Raw genomic sequence first — 23,013 nt, 5'->3', positions numbered from 1 at the left:
GTCTGTTTTCCTAAGAAGATGAACAGGATGGGAAATCCTCATAAAGATACTCTCTTCCTTTTCACTTGAGCTTTCTTTCCTTACCTCTGCTTCTTCCAGAGCCAGCTGAACTTCCGACTTCTCTTGCTCAACCTGCTTCTTGATTTTTTCAATTTCATGGAGGCTCTTGTTTCCTTCACTAATCTGATTGGTCAGATCAGAAATCTCCTCTGAAACAAAAGAGGATGGATGGATTTAGAAAACAGAGTGTTTGGAACATCCTGCAATTCATGGAGTGTGAATAGAGGACCCATGCCTAAACCTGCTACCTCAAGGGCTTGTCTGTACAAGAGCCCTGCCTTACTTTCACTTCCAGCAAGAATTTTCACCTGAACAACTTGAAGGCACATCTTTTCTTGTGAGTGATTTTTGAAGTGGCTATAGTGATTTAGTTTTTATCTGTGATCTGCAGGCTAGGAACACTGTGCTCTGCTGTTTTGGCTTCATCCACTGCACCTCTGTCATCTTTCTTGTTCCTCCCCTGAGACTGCCTCCTCTGCCAGTGTTTCATTGACAGGGGGGAAAAGGCAGGCCTTCTCTGCTCTGGCCATACCAATCTCTTTGTTCAAAACATTGATTGGCAGCATCAGTGTCTCAAATGACATCAGAAAGCTCATCTCAGGATGAGATAAACACCTTTCCCCACAGCTGCTGCAGGGCACCTGCATCCCTCCAGCCATCTGCTGATGTGGCTCTTGCACTGGCTGCAGGACCTGAAAGAAGCCTACCTTGGAGGTTCTTGTTTTCCCTTTTCAAAGTCTCCAGGTGGTCCAGTGTCTCCTCATATGCATTCTTCAGCTTGAAGAGCTCAGTGCTGAGGCCACGGGCCTCCTTCTGGGAAGCCTCCAGCTCAGCCTGTGACTCCTCGTACTTCTGCTTCCAGTCATTGATGATCTTGTCAAACCCACGCTGCTTCTTGTCCAGTGAGGCAGCTGCTGAGTTGGCCTTCTCCAGGTCAATCATCATGTCCTCCAGCTCATTCTGCAGCCTGTGCTTTGTCTTTTCCAGAGAAGAGCACTTGGCATTGGCCGCTTCAATTGCTTCCTCAGCTTCTTGCAGGCGGGCAGCGAGCTTCTTCCTAGCAGGTGGGAAGACACAGTAAAATGACCAAGTGTCACTGCTGCCGTGTTATCTGGAAAAACTGACACCTAAGCAATGACTCAATAAATCAGTTCTGAAAGGGAAAACAGGGAGGGGGTGAGGGTGAGGATGAGGCAAGGGAAAGAGGACTGGAGAGGGAAATTGAGCCTCTAGAGAGAAGGGACTATGATGGAAAAAACCAGCTTAAATTATGAATACTGGTATGTGGCAGATCATTTTATGCATGTCTGTGAATATTTGAAATTGGACTTTTGAACTCTCAGGCACCAGCTAGCTACTTACTCACTGTAACCAGTATGGGCTGGTTGTAAATATTTTATAAGACCTGCTCTAAATGACAGTGTCATTTTCCTCCAATTCAGAGATATGAGACAACCTCCTGTTAGGAGGCTGGTCATGCCCTGGGCTTTTGTTCATAGACTATTTAGATTGGGAAAACAGGGAGTCCTGGCAAGAAGAGGTGCTGGAAAGAAAGGATGGCCTAGAAAGAGGATCGTGGAGATACTAGATGAAGAAAATATTCTGAAAGTGGGGTAAGATCCTGCAGATCGGAGATGTGCAAAGGCTGAAGTTGGAGATATTCAGAGACCTTGCCCAGCAACCTGAGCCTGGTAACTGGGAGCAGCTGTGCAGTGTGAGCCAACATGAATTTCTGCCCTACTTTCCCAGGGCAGCTATCATCTCCCACTGGGAAAGGGAAGTCAAGACCAGGGAAACATAGGTAGTGGGCTGGGGCCAAGTAAGTGAGTGTGAGATAACTAAGCAAGGCTATGTAATTTTGTTAGTTCTCAAATAAACCCAGTATCCACAGCCACTCCTCCACAGACAAGCACTCAGCAGAAACACTGACCTGCACAAGCAGTATGAAGAACAGAAGAAGAAAAGCCCCAAATGACAGCATTGAGTCACAGGGATTTTCCAACCCGGCTGCCCTATCCCTAGCACACAACAAGACCCTGTGAGCACAGTCCTGCCAGTCAAGGGCATGCTGAAGCCCACTTAACTCACTTGGCGTCTTCCAGCTCCTCAGTTCTCTGAATGGCATCAGTCTCATACTTGGTTCTCCACTGTGCCACTTCTGCATTTCCCTTGGAGAGAGCTCTCTGCAGCTCTGCCTTGGCTTCCTGCTCCTCCTCATACTGCTCCCGCAAGAGATCACAGTCATGCCTGGCTGCTTGCAGGGCATGAGCCAAGGCATTTTTGGACTGCAGGGATAGAAAGGTCACAACATTGCAAGGTTACCTACAGCAAAACCAAAACAAACAGCCCCTAGAAATTCAAATGGAGGCTTAAGCTTTTTTTTCCTTTTTGCCTCTGGCTTTGACAGTCCAGGTTAAGTGAGGCAAGAAGTGTTTGAAGTCATCCCTAACTGGTGACATGAGGAGGAAGTTATCAAGACTGAGGATAATTTAACAACTTTGGAGAAACACCCAAACTTTTAAGATGTAAGATCTGAGATTTTGGCTATCCTACTGGGTAAGTTTTATTTAGCATTTATGTATGCTGATGATTTTCCCAAACTCTTCTCTAGTAACTTAACTCAGTCAGGGGCAGGAACAATTAGTAGGAATCCTTGTCATTCCTACATCTCATTTCAGTTTTTATCCAGGCTACAACTGAACATGAACATTTTCTGCCATTCTGTTTCAAGGAATGGAACACAGTTAAAGCATTACCTTGGTTTCCTCTTCTAGCTGTCTCTTAAGTTCTTCAATCTGTTGTGTAAAGGATGTTTTTCCCCGGGACAGCTGACTTATCAGTGACTCCTTCTCTTCGAGTTGTCTAGTAAACTCACCTGCCACAAGATTTGACAAATAAGCAAAAAAAAAAAAAAAAAAAAAAAGAGCAAGATGATAAGATGATAAAATGACAAAGTCACAGTCAAAAATCATAGTCCCACTCGTCCAATTCTGCTGAGGAAAAGAACTCACAGTGATTGTGGTTGACCTGTTGTGGAGCTTCTTCCAAGGCTGTCACCATCGAACACTTCATTTTCTTAGATTTTCTTTTTTTTTTTTCCTTTTTTGGGTGGGTTTTGTGACTTGAGTTTTTTTATTTGGTTTGTTGGGTTTTTTCTGTACTGCCAATAGCTTGATTCATTAATTTTACTTATTAAGTCTGTGGATCAGACTAGACTGATGCTTACTTTCATGGGCAGTTGTAGCTGGTTTTACTTTTTTTCCTTATTTTATATTGCTTTTCCACAAACTTCTTTTCAGAGGGCTGCAAAGCACCCTGAGAACCTCACAACGACCAGCATACAGGATGAATACATAAGGGAAACTTCACTGGGCACAGGATATGTGTTGCTGGGGGGTGAAAAGCACAGTCTTATGGGACACACAGACATTACAACACACAGGAAATGAAAAATGTCTTTGAAAATACACAGAACTGTGATAACTGATGAGGATGTAGAAATTAAATAATACTGTTCTGCCCAGAAAGGTGGTAAGAAGTTAGAGGATATGTGGTATTTTTGGTCAGATGTGAACATCTTTTAGGGTGCAATGACCAAGGTCAGGCTGAGGAAGATGGGATTCACACAGGCCCGGCTCCTTTTTCCCTCTAACATTTCTAGATGCACATATCCTTGTTCCTGAAACAATAGGTACCTAGGCAGCCTGGCACATCCTGGGTTCTGAGCTGGCACATCCATTTTGGCTCATGAGACAGTATCACTGTATGCTGATAAATGTGGGTATAGGTTTGTTTCAAAAGCCAGTCCAAGGCAAGGTTTCCCCACCAAGGTCATAAGAATGCTGAAGATAGAAATGTCAAAAGACACAAAGCTACTTCTCCATTCAGCAATCCCAACCCTGCCACCTTCACAGCAGATGCCATTGCAGAACACATCTCACTGCTGCAGAGGTGCCCCTGATAAATTCCTGGGAAACAGTCTATCTGGGCTGAACATGCACATACCATTCTCACTCTGGAGTTTTGTCTTCTGAGTAGTGAGGTCATTCATGAGGCGAGTCATTTCCTCCAGTTTTGTTTTTGTCTCATTCAGATGGTCTTCATAAGTGCGACAAAGCTTCTCTGCATTGGCCTAATGGGGATTGGGAGAAAAGACAAAGTTGTAGCCGCCAGGCAGACATTTGGAAGATGTAGCCTTCAAAACATATCCTTTTTTCTGTGTGTTTGTCTTTCAGAGGAATGGCGGATAGCAAAGACACAAACATCACAGCAGTAGAGCAGGGAAGAGCAGCCCCGTGTCTATGATCCCAGGCCATGGGACGCCCCATCAGACCACCTTTCCTGTTTTATTTCCTTGAATTGTGTTCTGCATGTAAGCACCAGTGTAAAAAGACTCTTCAAGAACTTCAGCAGCAGTCGCATGCCTATGAAGTTCAGGCATAGCTGCCTCATAATTGCTAGATGGGAAAATCACCTCCAATGAAAATTGCTCTACTGATTCTGCTTTAATTGCCATTTACCATAAATTGGGTTTGATGACAGCTTTCTAACTATGAGAATACTGACATTTCTTTTCCTCACTTGCACTGAAAGAAATCTATTTAGAGTGCTCTGAAAGCTACTGAGATTATCTACTCAGGAAACAAAATCCACAATTCAGCTGTAGGAAGTGAAAATACACAGTGTGATCATGCAAGCCTTTGCTTTGCACTCCGTGCTAACATGGATCAAAACTACGAACCAAGGGCAGCATCTGAAAGGACTCTGCTTAGGGTGAGAGATATCCTGCCTTGGATGGCATCACTCCAGTTGTCACCAGCCTGGAGGAGCCTAGTTTACGTGACATGTTTTTGTGCTCTGAGATACATGGATAAACAATATGCCTGTAACTGAGGATGCACTGCGTGTTTCAGACAGGCCATCTTAATCGCTGTCCCATCTCCAGGGGAGAAGGGTTGTACCGCCAGCTGGGTAAGGGAGACAAGGTGCAAGATACCACCTTCTAGAACACTTCAGCCATACCAGGAGTCCTGGGAAAACTTCAGACCAGCCTTAGCTACACATGACTTTTGGGGGCTTTGGGAAGCCTCAGGACCCTTACTTTTCCCTTGACCATCTGCTCCATGTTGGACGACAGATCATCCACTTCCATCTTCAGCTCGCTTTTCTCCTTCTCCAGTTTCTGCTTGACCCTCTGCAGGTTGTCCAGCTGCTCCCCCATCTCGGCCACACTGTCTGCGTGCTTCTTTCTCAGTGTGGCAGCTGTGGCCTCGTAGTGCAGTGTGGCCTCCTCCAGGTCGCGCCGCAGCTTCAGGAACTCCGCCTCACGCTTCTTGTTCATCTCCAGCTGGGCAGCTGTGGCTCCCCCAGCCTCCTCAAGACGCTCACTCAATTCCTCCAGCTCTCGGGCCAAATCTGATCTCTGCTTTTCCACCTTGGCTCGAGCAGCTCTTTCTGCTTCCAACTCCTCTTCTAGTTCTTCTATACGAGCCTGCCAGAGAGACATGAACACTTTTGGGTCAGTTTTACGATGATTCCCATCAGAGGACCATGAGGCACCTTGCAAACTGTTAAACCCTCTGCCAGCCCACATTTTACCTTGCTGGCAGAAGATCAGCAGTTAAAGGACTTGCTCATTTGTGCCAGTAAATCAGATCCTGAGCTACAGTAATGATGATGAGTCACATCTTGCTTGCAGTAGATTGCTCTGCAAGTTCTAGTTCAAGACATATAGGTCCAGTGCACTGACCTTATGTTCATGTGTTTGACATTCACCTGAAGTACATGCTAACAGGAGTGACAGCAACAAAATCTCATTTTAAGAGCTCAGTGACTGAAGTAATTTCTCTCTAGGAGTGTTAAGACAGGGTTTCAATACAGCAGTATGTAGAACTGCATGGATAACGAATATTTATTTGGAGCAGTCTTTTTTATTAAAAGATTATTTTCACCAATCTGCACTTTACATCCAAGTTATACAAATATTCTTTATTAACAAAAAAAAGTGGAGCTGTTATTTTTGGGTCCAGACATTTTGTTTGGACTGTGCTGAATTTCGTTGGCCTTTTAATTTCTGTTGAAACTTTCCTGCGTGTTTTAACCTTTTCTCTAAATTTCAAATCCATGCTTATCACTGCTGATCTCCTCTCCAGCAACTACCCTCACCTCCATGGTTTGGAACAATATTATTTGCTTAAAACAAAACACCAGAGCCTTTCTGCCTTGCCTGAAACCACTACCATTCTGTGGTCATATGTCCTGCTACTGGGAGGAAACACTATAGAGCGAGCATCCTGAGGGAAAAAGGAATCTGTCTGGGAAGCTATGGAGATGTACCACTTTGTGTCTCAAAGAGGAGCTGCACCTAGCCATAAAAAGTTTCTGCAAGGTCTTTCAGTGAGGCACAAAGAGAAACTCATCCTAAAATACACGATAAAAAAGCAAGCTGACCTGAAGCTCCTTGATCTTCTTCTGCAGCTGCATCACTATAGCTTGTTCATCTTCTATCTTGGAATTCAGCTGGCTCATTTCAAATTCTTTCCTGGCACAGAAAGGAAAATCCTACTGTGACAATTTGCCTTAAAGCTTCAAGTTAGGATTTTGCAATTTTTAAAGAGTTGTTCAATAAAACTTCTAATGTATCTAAAAATGAAAACAATTCTCATGTATTGCAATTTGCATGAAAACACGTTTTCCTCTGAGCAGCAGTTTCCAAGTCAAGCCTCTGCATGCATTTGTGCAGTTATATTTCTGGTTCTTTGTCTCATACAAAAATAATGCTATTTTCAGACTCAATGGAAAAACATATTTAACAGAGTCAGGTCTCCCAACAATCTATGATAGCTAGTTAGGATGAGCAACTTTATAGAGTTCCTTCTTCAGGAAAGCTTCCAGCTTTCTCCTCTAAGCAATGAAAAACATTAGAAAATTTCTGGGTTACTTTTTTTTAATGTAGGAAAATTTAATGAATTCTAATGTTTCTGGCATTGTGTACACAAGAGTAATTTTCCCTCCCTCCTTGGCTCCACAGTTTCATAATGGAATTTTCTTTCAGCCACCATCAGAGCAGGATGACACACCTGAAGGCTCTTAAATGACACTGTAACTGTGCTGTTTTATTTGGTACAACAGAATCAACTTACTTTTTCAACTTTTCTTCCATCTGCAGCTTATCATTCTCCAAGTCCATGACACTCTCTTGGGTCAGCTTCAAATCCCCTTCCAGTTTGCGTTTTGCCCTTTCTAGATCCATCCTCACTTTCTTCTCTTGTTCAAGTGATCCCTCGAGCTTTAGGAGCAAAGCCACATAACAAATGTATCGAGCACAGATGGTTTACAACAGTCAGATGTAGGTTGTGCCTAGTTCTGTGCTGAGTTCTAGTGAGCTGTGAAGCAAAAGCACTTAAGGACAAGCATCCTAGTTTACATTTTTGTTTTCTAGCAGCCAGTGGGCAAATGGGCTAAAGAAATAAAACAAAAGTGTTAGTCCATGCTTTAATTTGTGCAAGCATTACAGTTCTCTGGGCAGCAAAGTTCTGTTTGACTTCATGCCACTTACACTGCAAGTGCAAGTTGGGAGGATTTTCCCTTGTTATTGCAATCCTTTGAAAGGCTGAACACAGATAAATTTTTCTAGTGTTCCTGTAATTATACCTTTTACAGACAGCACAAGGACTACATTTCTAAAAGGACAGGAACACATTTCAAAGCTTTGCAACCTTTCAGTCCCACGAAAGGTGCACTGTAAGTGGTGGTAAAATGAGCCTCGTGAAACAAAGGCAGAGCCAACTTACATCATCCACTTGCTGTTCCAGTTTCACTTTAGCTTTGCTCAGTGTGTTGACCTTGTCCTCTTCTGCTTGTAGGTCATCTAGAACTTGCTGATGAGATTCCTGCAAGGACTTTTTCTCCTTGGTAAGTTTGCTGATATTCTCATCAAGTGTTGCCATTTCTTCTGTCAGATTTTTGACCTGTGTGAGAAAGGAAGATGTATTTGTAAGACTTTGAAGGAAGGGATTATCATAACAAGGCTCAAATGACTATCTGGTCTGAACTTGTAATCAGAAAAACAAGAGAAAGAAAGGGATTTATCCCCTCCCAGCACCTTGTGGCTTTTAGAGTGAAATTCCCATCAAGGGAGTTAATGTCTGCCAGTTTTTGATGTGGGTATAGTACATGATTTCAAACATACTAAATTCTTTTCAGAGTCACTCCCATTGTCATGGACTCCAGCCTCTGATTCTCCTTGGGAGAAGTAGGAGATGAGCTTTTTACATTTACAGACTTTAAGGAGGAGAGGTGGAGGAATTAATGGTTACAGCAGAAAATTGTTTACTTAAAAATTCCACAAATAGGTATAATTCTTCAGCTGAAGTGCAGTAGGACTCACTTCAAAAAAAGGGAAATTTAGGCTCAGAGTTAACAATTTTTACCTCATAAGGTCAAATTACTGACCCTTCAGTGTGGCCTGTGTAACAAACAATGTAAAACCATCAGAAGACCTGTAGCACTTGTCGTAAAGGTAATCCATGCCCAGCCTCTTTTGAATATGTGAAGGTGAAGTTTTGAATGTACCTTGTTTTCAGTAGCATGCTTCTCTTTCTCTACTTTTGCAAGTGTTATTTCAAGATCATCAATATCCTTCTTGAGCTCAGAGCACTCATCTTCCAATTTTCTCTTCTTAGAAGTCAGCTCAGAATTCATCTCTTCCTCATCCTCAACCCTCTCTGTCAGTTCTTTGACTTTGGCTTCCAGCTGAATCTTGGATTTAATCAACAAGTCACATCGTTCCTCGGCATCTGCCAGAGTGTCTTGCTCCTGGTGTGGCACAAGGAAGAGGACAGCAATGACTGCCTGGCCTTTTTTCTCCCTTAGTTGACCTTTTTTCTCCCTCACTTGTCCCCTATCCTTTAAGTGGTCAGGGAGCCTGATCCAACGTACACAGCAGCGTAAGGAAAATTTCCTACTCTTGATTTCAGAAGACAACAGAGCAGGATGAGATAGTGGTGAACATGACTAGTCACATATGAGATTGCTTGCCTGTGTTACTGCCATAGACGTTGCCTTGAACAGAACCCGTTAAAATTTGCATTGTTAGCCCACCTGGTTATATGCTAAAACATGAGAACTTCTATGCACTCTGAATTTTGGCAAGACTCTGACAAGATCAACAGCTTATTTTTATTAAATTCCACTAACATTCTGGTCTGTAAACCTTTGAGTATCAAAGAATGTCTAATAAGTATATAAATCTATGTATCTACTCACAGCTTGGAGCTGGAGAAGCAAATCATTTTTTTCCTGAACTAAAGAGACTTGCTTTTCCTCAAGTTCCTTTCTCCGGGCTTCAGATTTTTCCAGGGCCTCCTTCAGTTTCAAGAATTCTTCCTTCATAGTGGCCATCTCCTTTTCAGTTTCTGCAGACTTCAGGAGAGGCTTGATCTTAAAGAAAAGCTTCATCCAAGGCCAGTTCTTGACAGCCATAAAAGCACGGATGTTCCACTGAATTACAAGAAGGGCATCCCTGGTTTAAGAGAAAACAAACAAAATTCCCTAAATCTTAGCCTGAACTGAAAAAGTGAGGGTTTCATTTTCATTCTCAGTCAGTTTCATAGGTTTGTTCTGAGCAATATTAGGAACCTGTACTAATTTCCAAGAGATACAAGAAACTTCCTCCAGATCTCTTTATTTTTGGAGACACAAAAAATTTCCGAATCTCATTTTTACCAGAGCTGCAGGCAACTAATACACAGTTGCTATTATTTTTATCACACATCCACTTAAAGCTTTTAATTTAGGGTTATCTATAGCCTTAGGAACTGTAATTAATGGCTCTATTCAACTTATAATTAAATGGTAATTACTATTATCTGCTAAGATTTAACGGGGTGCCTTCATACCTGCGCTCCACTATCTTCTGAAACTCAATCCGCATCAATCTGCCACGTGCTCTTGCCTGGATCATCGTTAGGATTTTTGCAAGTCGCTCATCCCTCATTTCTTCTAGATGGCCCAAGAGACCAGCCTTGAAGAACACCTGGAACATGCACAGATGTCAGTTCACCACAATGAAGGATTTATATCAGAGTTAAAATGACCTTGCTGAAATAGTTCAGAATGGTATTCTTATTGACTCATTATAAACTAGAAGAGTATAGAGGGCCAACTACTACTTGCATCCGGGACTTCACTGTACAGTTCCAGGGTTGTTTTCAAACTGGGTTTTATCTCCCCAGTTTTGAATAGGCCAAACTATTGTATTGCCACAATATCTTTCAGCTGTGGCAGGGTTCCAACTAGGTCAGCTGAACCACAACTCCTGACTCCCAGAAATCCCTGCTAATGGGATCATGTGAGAATTGCACGTGGCCTCATTTCAAAAGCTGCAGCTGATCCTGTGGTCCATCTATGTTTGAATGTACCTATATTATACTAAATAAGCTATTGTTTTACTGGGGGGCATGGAGCATCAGCTGCTGCTGTGTCTGCTTGTAGAGTTGCTCTAATAAAAGCTTTGTGGAAACTTGAGCCAGAGAGTTAAATTTCCTCTAACACAGCTTAAAACCTACTATCACTTCGCTGCTATTTTGCTGGTTCCTTGTATTATTAAATCTCCATTAAACACCACCACCATAAATTGCAGTGTTCTATTCTGCAAATTAAATACCAGATCTATTACTTTTCTATTTACATAAGAAATGATGGTCTCTTCTGGTTACCTTGGTGTGTCCAAAACGATATTGGCTGTGGTCAACTTCTAAAGATGCCATCAGTTTTTCAGCAGCTTTTCTGCTATCCACAAACTTATCCTCTGGGATTGCTCCTGGATTCAGGATGCGGTACCTGTTTAATAACAGATGAGCAATGTGTAAAACTGGCCTAGATTCTGCTTTGGTTTTTTTCCCTCTTCCCCCAAAATTAAAAAAAAACAACCAAAAAGACCCAAACCAAACACCCAGGGTAATCTCCTGCTTTGTATCTACACAGACACAAGGAAGAGAAGAATTCTGCCTTCCATGTCTGCCAAACTGAAAGGAAGATAAACCTGAATGGAACAGGAGACATCATAGCTCTGCATTACCTTTGTTTGAAGTCAGCATAAAGCACCCTGTTTGGGAAACCCTTCCGGCAAATGCGGATGCCTTCCAGGACACCATTACAGCGGAGCTGATGCAAGACAAGGAATGCATCCATTTCACCTGCAGGGGGAAAACAAGGCTAAATTAAATGGAGTTTCTCCACAGGGCTTCATCTTCATTTCCCAAAGGAAGTCGGAAAATGTGAGAAGTCATCTCCTGAAAGAGCAACATGACTGGATAAGGTAGAAAGCACAGACAGCATTTAAGTACAATCTGGTGACTCAAAAGTACGTAATAGAATGACAGAGTTAAATATTCTAAAATTTTAAGACTATTGTCTTTTTCATACCTGGAGTTTTTGATTCATTGGGGATAATGCATCGTACAAAGTGAGGGGCTGTAGATCTTAGGTTAGTCATCAGCTTATTTAAATTTTCCTAGAACAGACACATGAAAAACATAATTAGCTTTAGCAGTTTAGTGGAATTCAAATCACTATTTCTTTGGTTTGTTGTTTATTAAATTTAAGAAGCTCATCTTTCTAAAAATTATAAGCTTACCAAAATTATTAGAGAGAAATGTGTTAAAATAAACCTAAGTATGATTTAATATTATCATAGGATTCCATATCTGTTTTAGCAAAGAAGATACGTGTTTTACTTACAACCCCAGAAATTCAAAACCCAAGATGAACAGCAGGCAAGATTCAGTATCATCCTGTGAAGCATTTCTGTAAAGCCAGCAGCATCTTTGCCTAGTCACTTCCCCACTCAGCAGGGAGAGCTCACCTTTCCTACGTGTTCCTCATAAAGGCTGGGTTTTTGTCTCCCGGCCAAACATTTTCCCTTTATTAGTCTTAATGAGACATGTCCCAGACAGACAGAAATCTAGGTCAGAAGAAGCCAACCATTCAGGGATCACCAAGCTCTGGTGAGTGTTTTGTCTAGTAAGTAGAAAATGGAGACCGTGGGAGGTGGAATGCAATGTCATCAGCACAACTCAGCAAACTGCAAATTTCTCACACGCCAGTCAGGACAACAAACAACCTGAGCTGGCTACTAAAGCTGCTTGTGTGATGGAAATTTGGCTTCTGTCTGTGGCTTATTGATTATTGTCTGAGTGCTCCTTCAGCCACCTTTATGCCTCTTCAGCTGGTAAGACGCAGGTCTGCATTTCCTGTGATTTCCCTTCATGGGGAGTATCTCCAAACAAGATAAAGTGACATAACTAGTGGGTAACTACATTCTTCCCAACCTGAGGTTTACATACATTACATCTTCCTCAATGTTACCCATAGAAACGGTAGTAATGGTAAAAAATGGTAAATAGCCCCATTTTTCCTCAGGCATGATCCTAGTTTCAGCTTCCACCAGGAGTACATACCAGTCCCAGTAGAAGGGAAAAACTGAGGAAACAAGAGGCTTTATGGCACTTAATTCAACAGCTTTTGTTTTCCATGACTGCTCTAACCCTAGGATCCAATTACAAGCAGTAATCAGAGAGGGACTAGCAAATGACTTGTAATCAGTTCCTGTTCCAAAGACAAACATGAAGCTGTAAGCCACAAAATAAGTGTTAAATGTTGTTGGCACCATTCTCTGATACTTTCTCAAACACAGTAAAAAGAACAATCTCCCAACTGCTCCAAGATGATGAAATGGAGCAGCCCCTGACATGCAGTTTTAATAGCAGTGTATTTCTTTAGCCAAGGTAAATAACCCCATCTATGAGTCAAATTTCAATGCTGGATTTAAATTCCTTCTTCTCCATTACAATCCTTAACATTCTTCTTCAACGCATTGTCTTAACTCAAACTGCCAGGTGCGGAGAGGTAACAAACCTTGTGCAAGGAGGACACTGTTTGGAAAGAAGCACCTTTCTTGCGTTTCTTTTCTCCACCCTGGTCACCTAGGGGGGAAAAAAAGAAGCATAAGCCAATCTGTATCTCAGTAAGGGGTGCAGGCAAAGTGTGGAAAACAGACCATTTTGATAGTGCTGCTCTCTTTGACTAAAAGACTCTGATTGCTCAATTTTTACACAAGACATTCTGAACGTCATGTGTGATACATCACACATTTGCAGCTCTCTGTCCATAGTAAGGAATTTTGTCAAAGACCACTGTAAGCTTTCTGGATTGCATTTGCATTTCAGATCTATCCTGCATCGCTTGTTATGCAGAAAAGCCCATAAATATGAATAAGGCAGAAAAATAACTTTTAACAAAAGTAATTTGTAGTTTGTTAAAAGCCCCATAGGGTGAGATGATGTAGAAAAAGAAAACTTAAAGAAAAAGAATGCTTACAGAAAACTTATACTGCACATTGTACTGTATAGAAACTGATTCTCTGCTATGCAGACTCTGAACTTGTGCAAGTAAGATTTGTCTAGAATAGAAGCAAATAAATATTTGTAATTTTAGATATAGTAACTTTGCACCCCCTGAATTTTGCTTAAAGCTTTGGAGTCAAAATCACTCAGATCCTTCCAAGGAATGCTAGTTTCTGACAAGACCTTTACAAAGCTTTGCAAGTTCCAGACATGACCCAAAAATGTACAGCAATTACTGCAGCTTTCTAAGCAGTGGGCTAGATCATACCCAGGAGGTCTGTCATTCTGTCTGTCACACCTGCCAACAAGAGTCAACATAAGAGGAGAAGTGAAGACTGCAATGTGCTTGATGCAATTATCCACAGCCTTTTTCCCTTCAGAAGGTGACACTGCTGAGACTGGAAAAGGCTAATCTGGACAGGCTGTTCCTTTCTCCTGACACCAAAGAAAAGCAAGGTAGTATTCTGACAGACAGGAATATCCACAGGCAAATAGGCAGTTAGTAACTTGAAAGGATTTGCTAGTGGCAGGATGTTTGTTATTTACATTCAGCTCCATCTCATTCCCATTACGAACTCTTCAGCCTGCTTGCTTCCTAGGAAAGTGTCATGTGATTCGTGACAAGAGCATCTCTTGAAATGAGGCTCTAATAAACATGCTGTAAGTGATTGCAACTTCAGGACATAAGAGCTACATCTTTGTAATGAATACCAGTTATTTATTTAAGATCAATTTTCTGGATGTTTGTTACTTGTCTTCTCATGAATAAAAGGGTTCTGTGTAAATGATAGAGATTAAATATGTCCTCAGATACATGTTATTAGATTGTACATTAGTACAATGTGCACTGTCAAATAAAAAACAGCAGCAAGCAAAAAGGGAGACATATTGGCAAAGCCTTCTACTGTGGCCAATGTGGAATGGTGTTCCAGAACCATCAGTGTGTACTTGCTACTAATCCAATAAAATATTCCAAAACTCTCTCTTAAACTTGGTATTTATTTATTTCAGGGGGGCTAGCAAGGAGTACTACAGCATGAGGAACAAGAGCTGTTCTTTCTTGTTGGCATTTATGTACACAATCTTTTGTGCAACATTTGGCTGCATATCTAAAACACTTGCATGCTCAAACTCCCACTGGATTGGTCACAACACAGCTTTCCTTGCCACAGTTGCTCAGAGGTACTATACATTCCAACTAGCTGAGTTAATGGTCTCCTTCCTATAACTGGCAAACTCCTACAGATGCTTGTACACATCTAAATAATTAGTCACTGCCTCATCTAGCACTGAGGTAATTGCAGTTGAGAGACTTGCTTAGTTTCTGAAATTCATTCCCAAGCACACATCCCAAAACCCAAAGAAAGCCCATGTGAGCTGGTTCTGCTTACCGCTGTCAGCGCCAACGTAGCTTTCAAACAAGCTTGCCAGGAGTTTGTTGGATGATTTCTGGAAAATGCCTACTACAGTTTCGTTAAGCGGGTCCTTGTTCTTCTCAAGCCACCCAATGATGTTGTAAGGAACCTACAGCAAGGCATTGAAAACAAGCCAGAGGTTGGAAGTGCTCCCCTTCAGAGCAGCCAGGAGTTCTTTGTGGTTTGGCTGGAAGCCAATGAATTTTTGTGAAGAGCTGTGCTCAGAGCAGTACCAGCTGCCCTGGTTTTCATCATTTCCCCTCCAGTTCTCTGCTTCCTAATTCCCAAACCTCTCTTCCTAATAATTAGCTTGTGAATGCCACATACCCCTTCCAAACTATCTGGTCCCTACATCTTCTCATGGACTCCATGTGGTTATCTGTGGAGATGTCACATGGCATTGGTGTCCCAGGAACCCTATTAAAAAGTGCTGAAGTATAAATCACACAAGTAATAATTTAACTTCAAAATAGCATTCTACTCTGGAATAACTGGAGTTTTCTAACAGAATCTTAATGATTATAAACTAACTCCAGGACTTTGCCACAGCTCTGTTTAGTGGGAAAATATGTTCCATGATCAGTACCACAAGGGAACAGAAATTCTAATTTTCTTTGCTGAATACATTAAAATCTACAGATAAGTACCAAGATCAGCATTATTTTTCTTAATAAATACAAAATTAGCTTAATGCTCAATTATAATTTGAAATTAACAGCATCAGGTAAATTCCTGCTCTGCTATGCTGAGGCTTCTTATCAATCATAGTTTGATTAAAAAATTCCTGTGACCCTCTCCAATTCTTTCTGCCTATCTGGCCTGAAAACAGAACTTCAAAACTGGACAAGTTTTGGTGCAGGTATCACAGTACTGGATTATGTTCTCATTCACCTCATCACCACTGAACCTATAAACTCAACCACCACATCAGAGCTAATCCTTTTGCTAATTTGACATATCGGTCCTAAAATCAGTAAAGAGTGATGTCTTTTTTTTTAACCATCCCTTGAGTTACTCAGAAATTACTTCATTTTTCCAGGAAATCTAGGTCAAAAATAGTTTAATTATGCTGCTGCTGTTTAATTACTAGTCTTCATCTGGTTCTAGGAAAAATGATAAAGGCAAAGTAAGGCATATTTCCAGCAAAAGTACTATTAGCCCTCCTGATTTTTTTTCATTCTATTTGTATATCTAAGGAGCAGATGTCCTGGAGTCTGGTGACATCTTATGCTGCTGCAACACTTGTGCAGAGAGAGTAGATATTTGCTTTTACTCCTCACTGTTCCTTTCTTCCCCTCTTCATCCTTCCCACCCTCCCTTATTGTGTGCCACAGCCAAACCGCACTTGGAAGACCTCTGATACAAAGTCTACCAGCCAGCAGAGGAACTTACTGCACCAGCATAATGAAGGAGTTCAAAGTGAGCTTCATATTTCCTTTTCTTATCAGGCCTGGGCTTCTGTAAGTTGGGTGACTTGCCAAGATGGTTGTCGTAGAGTTTGGATTTGAATGTCATATCTGTAGCTTTCGGGAACATGCATTCCTCTTCAAGGATAGACAGGATTCCCAGTGGCTGTGGATTTAAGAGCATCTTTGTTGGGAAATGTTTAGGCTACCTGCTTCCAGTGGCTACGCAGCCTGTAAGTTTTATCTGATGGAATTTGAAGCCTGCGAAATTTCTTCTCAACCTGAGAAGGAAGTCTTTGTCTATTCTGTTAAAATAGAAACCACCCCTTTGATGATTCAGAATGTCACCTTTGACTATTTACTTCTGCCTTAGGAGGCTTTATGATGGCTTCCAGAAAGGGCAGCTGGACCAACTAGCGTTTTTTCATTCATATCTCGGGAAGAGATGAATGAACCTCGTAGCACTGGGCAGATTGGTCTTGAGGGATTAGGATCATGCATAGATATCCTGCCCTTGGACGAGAAAGTGATCAAATAGAAGACAATTTAATAATCAGCCTTTCTACTGCTGTTCCAAATTTCCTGCTAATGCAAGAAGCAAAATTTCGTGTTTCCTCACAGACCAGCAGGGTTTGATGCTGTGCCATAAAACATGGCAGAAAGAGAGATAGAAAGAAAGGTTATACAGCAGGGGACAGCTGTCCCCACCAGGACCACATTATACTCACAAAGAAGGGAAACAGAAAGGCATATCCCATGCTGGGGAGGTGGTGAGAGGTTTCTTTCCTTTTCAAGGTAGAAAGAGCACAAAGGACCTTACACATCAGCATGTAACGTGAGAAAGAGGAGCCTCATAGGGCACAAGACTAAAACGTTGCATTTGCCCTGAAAAGCTGATGAGTTTGATATTAAGCATATGTGGCACAGACTAAATGGAGGAATAGCAGGGACAGAGAAAGATAAAAGTGCAAACCAGGGAAGATGATCCAGCCATACAAATTACCAGTTACATTACCAATTACAGCTTTGGCTGCTGTTGGCTCTGTAAGGCAGAATTAAAAAGGTAAAGCTGAGTAGCCACAAACACTGATTTTCCTTTGATTCTGTATTGCAGGTAGAAAGGCAAGAAGTTTGTCATGCTGCTTATCCTACTCTGTTCACTGGGCCGAGAGGACACATCCAGGGGAGCAGCATGAATAAAACCAATTCAGTAAATACTCCTTAGCATGTTCATACCTTCTCAATTAGATCGATGCAGGCCTGCAGGTCCATGCCAAAGTCAATGAATACCCACTCAATGCCTTCCTTCTTATACTCCTCTTGCTCCAGGACAAACATGTGATGATTGAAAAACTGTTGCAGTTTCTCATTAGTGTAATTGATGCACAGCTGCTCAAAGCTGTTAAACTGCAGAAAGAGATAAAAAAGAAGTATTTGCATCGCAGTTAACTTGGTGGAAGAGCAAGAAGGAAACTGTTTACAGCCCAAAGCATATGAGATGCTGTTCCCAGGAACTATTGGCATGTCCAGCCAAGTGGTTTTTACATCTGTTCATGGAAAAAAACCCATGTAAAATCATATACACTATTTGCCTTATGGCTTTCTCAGCACTTTGCCTTCTGTTCATTTAGAAAGAGAAACACCCAGCCAAGAGCTATCTCTTGGCATCTTTTATGTCCTTCCACCCAGTCTTCACACATTAATACTCACATCAAAGATTTCAAACCCAGCAATATCCAGGACTCCAATGAAGAACTGCCTTGGCAGCTTAGTGTCCAAGGTCTTGTTGATACGGACCACCAGCCACTTGAACATTCGATCGTACACTGCCTTAGATAAGGCCCCGACAGCATACAGAACCTAAAATACATGTTTCAGAATACCACTGTGTGAAATAAAATTCACTGTGGAACACAAGGATTTTGGTGCAGTAGCCTGTTTCAATGTCTGCTTACAGTTTAAATGAAATTTCACAGTGGTTTGTACAATCACCAAGGCATAGTTAATACAACACACAGCTTCTCATCTTATCTCTGCTGAATTTTCTCCAAATCATTGCGTGGCTGTCTACTAACACGTACGTAAAGTGCTCGCAAAGTACATCTTGGGAAACAGCTGGAAAGCAAGTTCCAAATGATTCAATCCATTATATTTCTGTGGAAGTAAGGTATCAGAAAGCTCACAGGTCAGATGCCAGCTATAATGTCCAGAGCTACTGCCAGAATAGGGAGGAGATCTATGCTCAGGTTGTTAATTGACTTTTGCTTCTAATTTTTGAGGGATGCTACGGCATGAGCAGGCAATAGAAAAAGTCTGTCTAAAGTCTCTTCTTTAGCCTATGCACATTTACACCATTAGGATAGACCTCTCTGTAGCATTTTCCAGTTTCTGAGCCTGTATCACAGGCTGTCTTCAAACAGCAACTTTTATTGTAACCAAAATGCTGCAGCATTTTCTACAGTATTGCTACAGTTGTAGCATAGCAACCCAAGGACTTTTTTTCCCTTAAATTAAGAGATAACTTTAAGTGGATATTGCCTTTAGCTGATTGAGGTCACACAGAGATTAAAATTACATGAATAATGAATGAATGATGAGTGAATAAATAATCCATGGCTCAACACTTCTAGGTAACTATTCTCATCCAGAATTAGCTATCAATCCCCATGTGGCTTTACTGCACCTGGTTTCCTGGAGTGGCTGCTACTAACACATCAGAAAAACAATTCTATCAAAAGCAGTGCTGGCCAATATTCCTTTGTCAGTCTCTTCACCAGTTTCTCCCAATTATGCCATTTATTTCCCCAAGTTTGGGGATATAAAATGAGAACAGCTACTAGAGGCTCATGTTAATATTTCCAGCAGCTGTCTGTCTCTGAAATGTTACAGGCAAATCCTCAAGGCTTGCAAGACAGGTATCCAAATATCCTGAAAGCGCCTCCTCACCTGTTCAACACTTTGACCTTTGGTCACATACTCATTGCCAACTTTCACTCTTGGGTGCAACAAACCCTTAATCAAATCAGAGGAGTTGATTCCCATCAGGTAGGCAGCTTTGTCAGCACCTGGTCAAGAGAAACAAGGTTTCAATTGGCTTTAGACATCTACATGGAAACATGCCCAGCTAAAGAAAAAGTATTAAGCACATCCACTTCCAAAGACAAACTGGATAAAGACCTTGGTCTCTTAGTGATTTATGTTAGGTATGCCTGTACTGTCCCCTATGGTAGGATATCTAACTAGTTGATACCCCAGTTGCTGCAAGAATCTTCCTTAAGAAACTCTTCAGGTTTAGGGAAAAGATCATATCTCCGCACTGGTTATAGACAGTTTCAGGTGCAAGAGAAAGTAAAGAAGCAAGACCTGAAGTCACAAAAGAGAAAGTTAAGACAGCAGCATTTCACAACCATTTTGTGCAAATGGTCTCAAAAACAGAATTTGATCCTGTTAGCCTGACTGTGTCTGTTCATCTCCTGCTGAGTAAGGTCATCCACCACTGAACAAGCCTGTTACAAATACAGCACTCTTGGCTGATCAGTGTGCAAGAACAAAGCAAACAGGCTGCTGCTTCCTCAGCACACTGCCTCATACATGCCAGACTTTTGAAGCTGAGGAGTAATTTTAGCTGTTTTTCTTACTTTCAGTGCCATCAGCCTCTGCCTGCTCTTCTCTGGGTCTTTGCTTGAATTTCATGTTCCCAAAGTGCATGATGGCACCTGTGAGCTTGTAGGAACCAGCCTTCTCGTCGGGCACAAATCCCAGGATGTCCATGGCTTGCTATGGAAAGGAAACATGGATATTTTGTCACTTACCTGCGCAAAGTAGCGGTGTTTTGCAGCCCCGCAATCTACCTTTGCATGGCAGATATTACTATCCTGCCAAGGGGTATTATCACCCAAAGCAGCCACTGGAACACCCTGGACCCAGCAGTGACACGGGAACCAGGACAAAGCTCTCTTTATCTAGCATTTTATATACAAAAGTTATAAAAGAGGGACATTACATGGACCACATTCAAAAGTGTAACGATTTACCAGGCCTTGTGCTCGATGGTCTGAATGCAGTTAACACCCATTCCTGCTTTTGCTTTAGTCCAAGAGTTTCAGTGACAGAAGTTAGACTCCTCCCAGCAATCTTCCTCCCCTCATCTAGGAAACCCAAACTCAAATCTATACAGACTTACATCTGTTGCCAACAATTCTTCTCCATCATCCAAGTTGTCCACTGTAACTACTCCTTGTGAGCAGAAGTGGTAGTCATATGGGTTGGTAGAGATCAGTAGCATATCTGTAAAGGAACTGCCAAGGTCAAAACTGCCATCCATTCAGGTTATCCTCAAAAATGGAGATGGAAAAATCAGCTGTAACCTACATTTGTCTCTGCACTACTGAGTTGTTTTGCTGTTTTTATTTTAATAACTGCAGGGCAGAAACCAACTCTCTTATTCTATGTTAGTCTGAAGACGTAGAGAAAGTGTGAATAAAAAGATTATGGAAATACTGCATATTAACATCTATTGTGCATACCCATCTATTAAGGATGTATTGCAGTATATTGAGCTCATAATTTCCTGTATAGTTCTACATTCTGCCTTGCATGCCTTTAGGGATAAAAATCCCATCTATATAGAGAGGATAAAAAGATTTTAGTATGATCCAAGACAGGGAGTATGGGCATGGCTCCCCTTTTTATAACAGACTCACAGAACAGTGACTTCCAGCACTCTTTGCGGAAGACACCTGGCTTTTGACAAACAAAAGTCAGAATATGGCTTGCCCCATGTCTCATCTTTCCTTCATATGGAAACCCAAAAATGCAGAGTTATTTTCTACAAAGCTAGCTAGCTCCAAAAGTACAGGCAGAGTCCTGCTTCCTTTAATCAACTGAAAGTTTCAGCCACATTCACCAGACTGAGGTTTCATCTAGATTTCAATCTTTTATATGCAGACATACACCCTACATGTCTAAGTATGTTTATATGTAAATATATGTCTATCAATGTGTGTTTATATGAAATCTTATTCTCTATATGCCTGTCTTACTCTGCTATGTAGTCACTATGATATATATCAATTTATCTATAGTTATCCTCATCCATACTTATTGATATTTTTACTTATCCATATTTACATATGGATGTATTTATATACAAGCACATACGTTTTGTGTCTACAAAACACAAGTCCCTGTTGGCTTCAGCTTCTTCAAGAGCCTGCAGACATGCTCCTGCTAGCCAGAAAGGTGTGTGCTGTTGTGGAGTACACAGAGAGTTTATGAGAAATAGAGCATTTTCCCAGCACAGGGATTCTCACAGGAATCTCAGTGCAAAGCTTCCTTGAAATCTTTCCCGTAATCATTGTTAATTAGGCCACGTAAAGCTTAGAGTGTTAGGGACTTGACCACGCACTGTCAGGATAATAAGACTTCAAAAGAGATTATGATTGCTATGGCTTAGTGGGAGTTTAGAAGAGCAATAAAGTGACTCCCCAACGCATTTTACAAAATGTGTTCCTTCAGAGCACAAATTGAAGTCAGCAAACCACGTCACTTAAATAACCAGTGAAGGTTTTATTCAAAGCATTAGGAGATAGGAGCAGAGAGGTCTCGGCCCCTCTCTGCCCTTCTCCAGAGGGGACCACACTGAGCCAGGGGAAACTTCAAAGGGGTAATCGCCACATAATCAGCAGCAGGCAGCTTTGAATATTCCCCCCTGCTACACAACATTCTGGGATGCCAGTTTTGTCACTTGGGGCAGAAAGAGGAAACTAGCTTTTCTTCATGGACCTATAAGCAAATCTTCTCATATGTGAAAATCTGGATAATTAAAGTTTTATCACCACAAATGCTTCTGGAGGCATAGCATTTTCCAGATGTTTTGAGAGCTTGGATTACACAAATTCAGTATAATTCAGTGTGACACTTTTTGCTTTTATAGTGCTAAGTTTTAAAAGTCCTGCCTGAGTCTTACTCCCATTAGATTAATCTGTAATATGAGAAAAGTGGTCTCTGCTACTGACACTGGAACAACATCTCTAAAAGACTGTATTTGACAGTGGAAGTTCAATTTCACCAAGTGGAACCATAAGGGCCTTTCTGCACATGGGTTTGCCCCCTAACCCCTTCTTATCCACTGTCTATTCAGTTTTGGGTTCTTAAAATCTGCAGATTCACACAATGCTTACCTAGTAACTCCGGTTTCTTTCCTGACAGGATTTGGTAGAAGATGTGATAGTCTCTTTCACCAGGTTGCTGGAAAATCACTCGGGATTTCTCCAGTAAATCTACTCACACAAAGGAAAATTCAGTGAGAAAGGCTCTTGTGGCTTTCAGATGAGCAATTGTATTTTTTAAAAGGAGGGAGTTTGCTGCTTACAAATCTCAATATCAGCAGATGACAGCTTGCCTGTAGTTCCAAAATGGATTCGGATAAATTTGCCCTAATTGACACAGAAGAATATTCTAATTAGTGCATATAGTATACACAGAGGGAAACAAAGGATGCTGCTTGAAGGAAATCATTTGGCCCAAAGAATCAGTTTATGCCAACTCCTTGGCTTTGCACAGGCATATTTTCAATGAAAAATATCGAACAATGATATTACTGTCTTCCAAGCCTAAATCTGTATACAGAGCTATGTAATCTGCTTGTGGAGAAAGGATAACAGTGTACTTATCTGCCAGGCTAAGACATGGCAAAGCACATGGCTTCCAGTTGCATGAAGAAGG

The 23,013-nt window shown here is 41.5% G+C and overlaps 1 protein-coding gene across 2 annotated transcripts in view; it reads right to left on the bottom strand.

Annotated features, from left to right (window-relative positions):
* The window catches only part of MYH15 (myosin heavy chain 15), a gene marked incomplete at its 5' end in the record, with an annotated part of 45,309 nt that overhangs the window by 13,096 nt on the left and 9,200 nt on the right, over positions 1-23,013 (bottom strand). For both annotated transcript variants that reach the window (XM_082278888.1, XM_082278889.1), the window contains 25 exons: positions 85-209; positions 768-1,117; positions 2,149-2,345; positions 2,817-2,935; positions 4,066-4,192; positions 5,162-5,551; positions 6,511-6,601; positions 7,203-7,348; positions 7,854-8,030; positions 8,635-8,877; positions 9,328-9,583; positions 9,960-10,096; positions 10,779-10,902; positions 11,141-11,258; positions 11,488-11,575; positions 12,979-13,046; positions 14,858-14,990; positions 16,274-16,453; positions 17,524-17,694; positions 17,998-18,147; positions 19,234-19,352; positions 19,926-20,064; positions 20,471-20,574; positions 22,470-22,568; positions 22,661-22,724. In XM_082278888.1, coding sequence (XP_082135014.1) covers positions 85-209; positions 768-1,117; positions 2,149-2,345; positions 2,817-2,935; positions 4,066-4,192; positions 5,162-5,551; positions 6,511-6,601; positions 7,203-7,348; positions 7,854-8,030; positions 8,635-8,877; positions 9,328-9,583; positions 9,960-10,096; positions 10,779-10,902; positions 11,141-11,258; positions 11,488-11,575; positions 12,979-13,046; positions 14,858-14,990; positions 16,274-16,453; positions 17,524-17,694; positions 17,998-18,147; positions 19,234-19,352; positions 19,926-20,064; positions 20,471-20,574; positions 22,470-22,568; positions 22,661-22,724 — 3,915 coding nt within the window. The remainder of the gene's footprint in view (positions 1-84; positions 210-767; positions 1,118-2,148; positions 2,346-2,816; positions 2,936-4,065; positions 4,193-5,161; positions 5,552-6,510; positions 6,602-7,202; positions 7,349-7,853; positions 8,031-8,634; positions 8,878-9,327; positions 9,584-9,959; positions 10,097-10,778; positions 10,903-11,140; positions 11,259-11,487; positions 11,576-12,978; positions 13,047-14,857; positions 14,991-16,273; positions 16,454-17,523; positions 17,695-17,997; positions 18,148-19,233; positions 19,353-19,925; positions 20,065-20,470; positions 20,575-22,469; positions 22,569-22,660; positions 22,725-23,013) is intronic.

Source organism: Coloeus monedula, assembly GCF_965178545.1.
Source record: "Coloeus monedula genome assembly, chromosome: 3".
NCBI lineage: Eukaryota > Metazoa > Chordata > Aves > Passeriformes > Corvidae > Coloeus > Coloeus monedula.
This window is presented reverse-complemented; position numbering and strand designations above follow the sequence as displayed.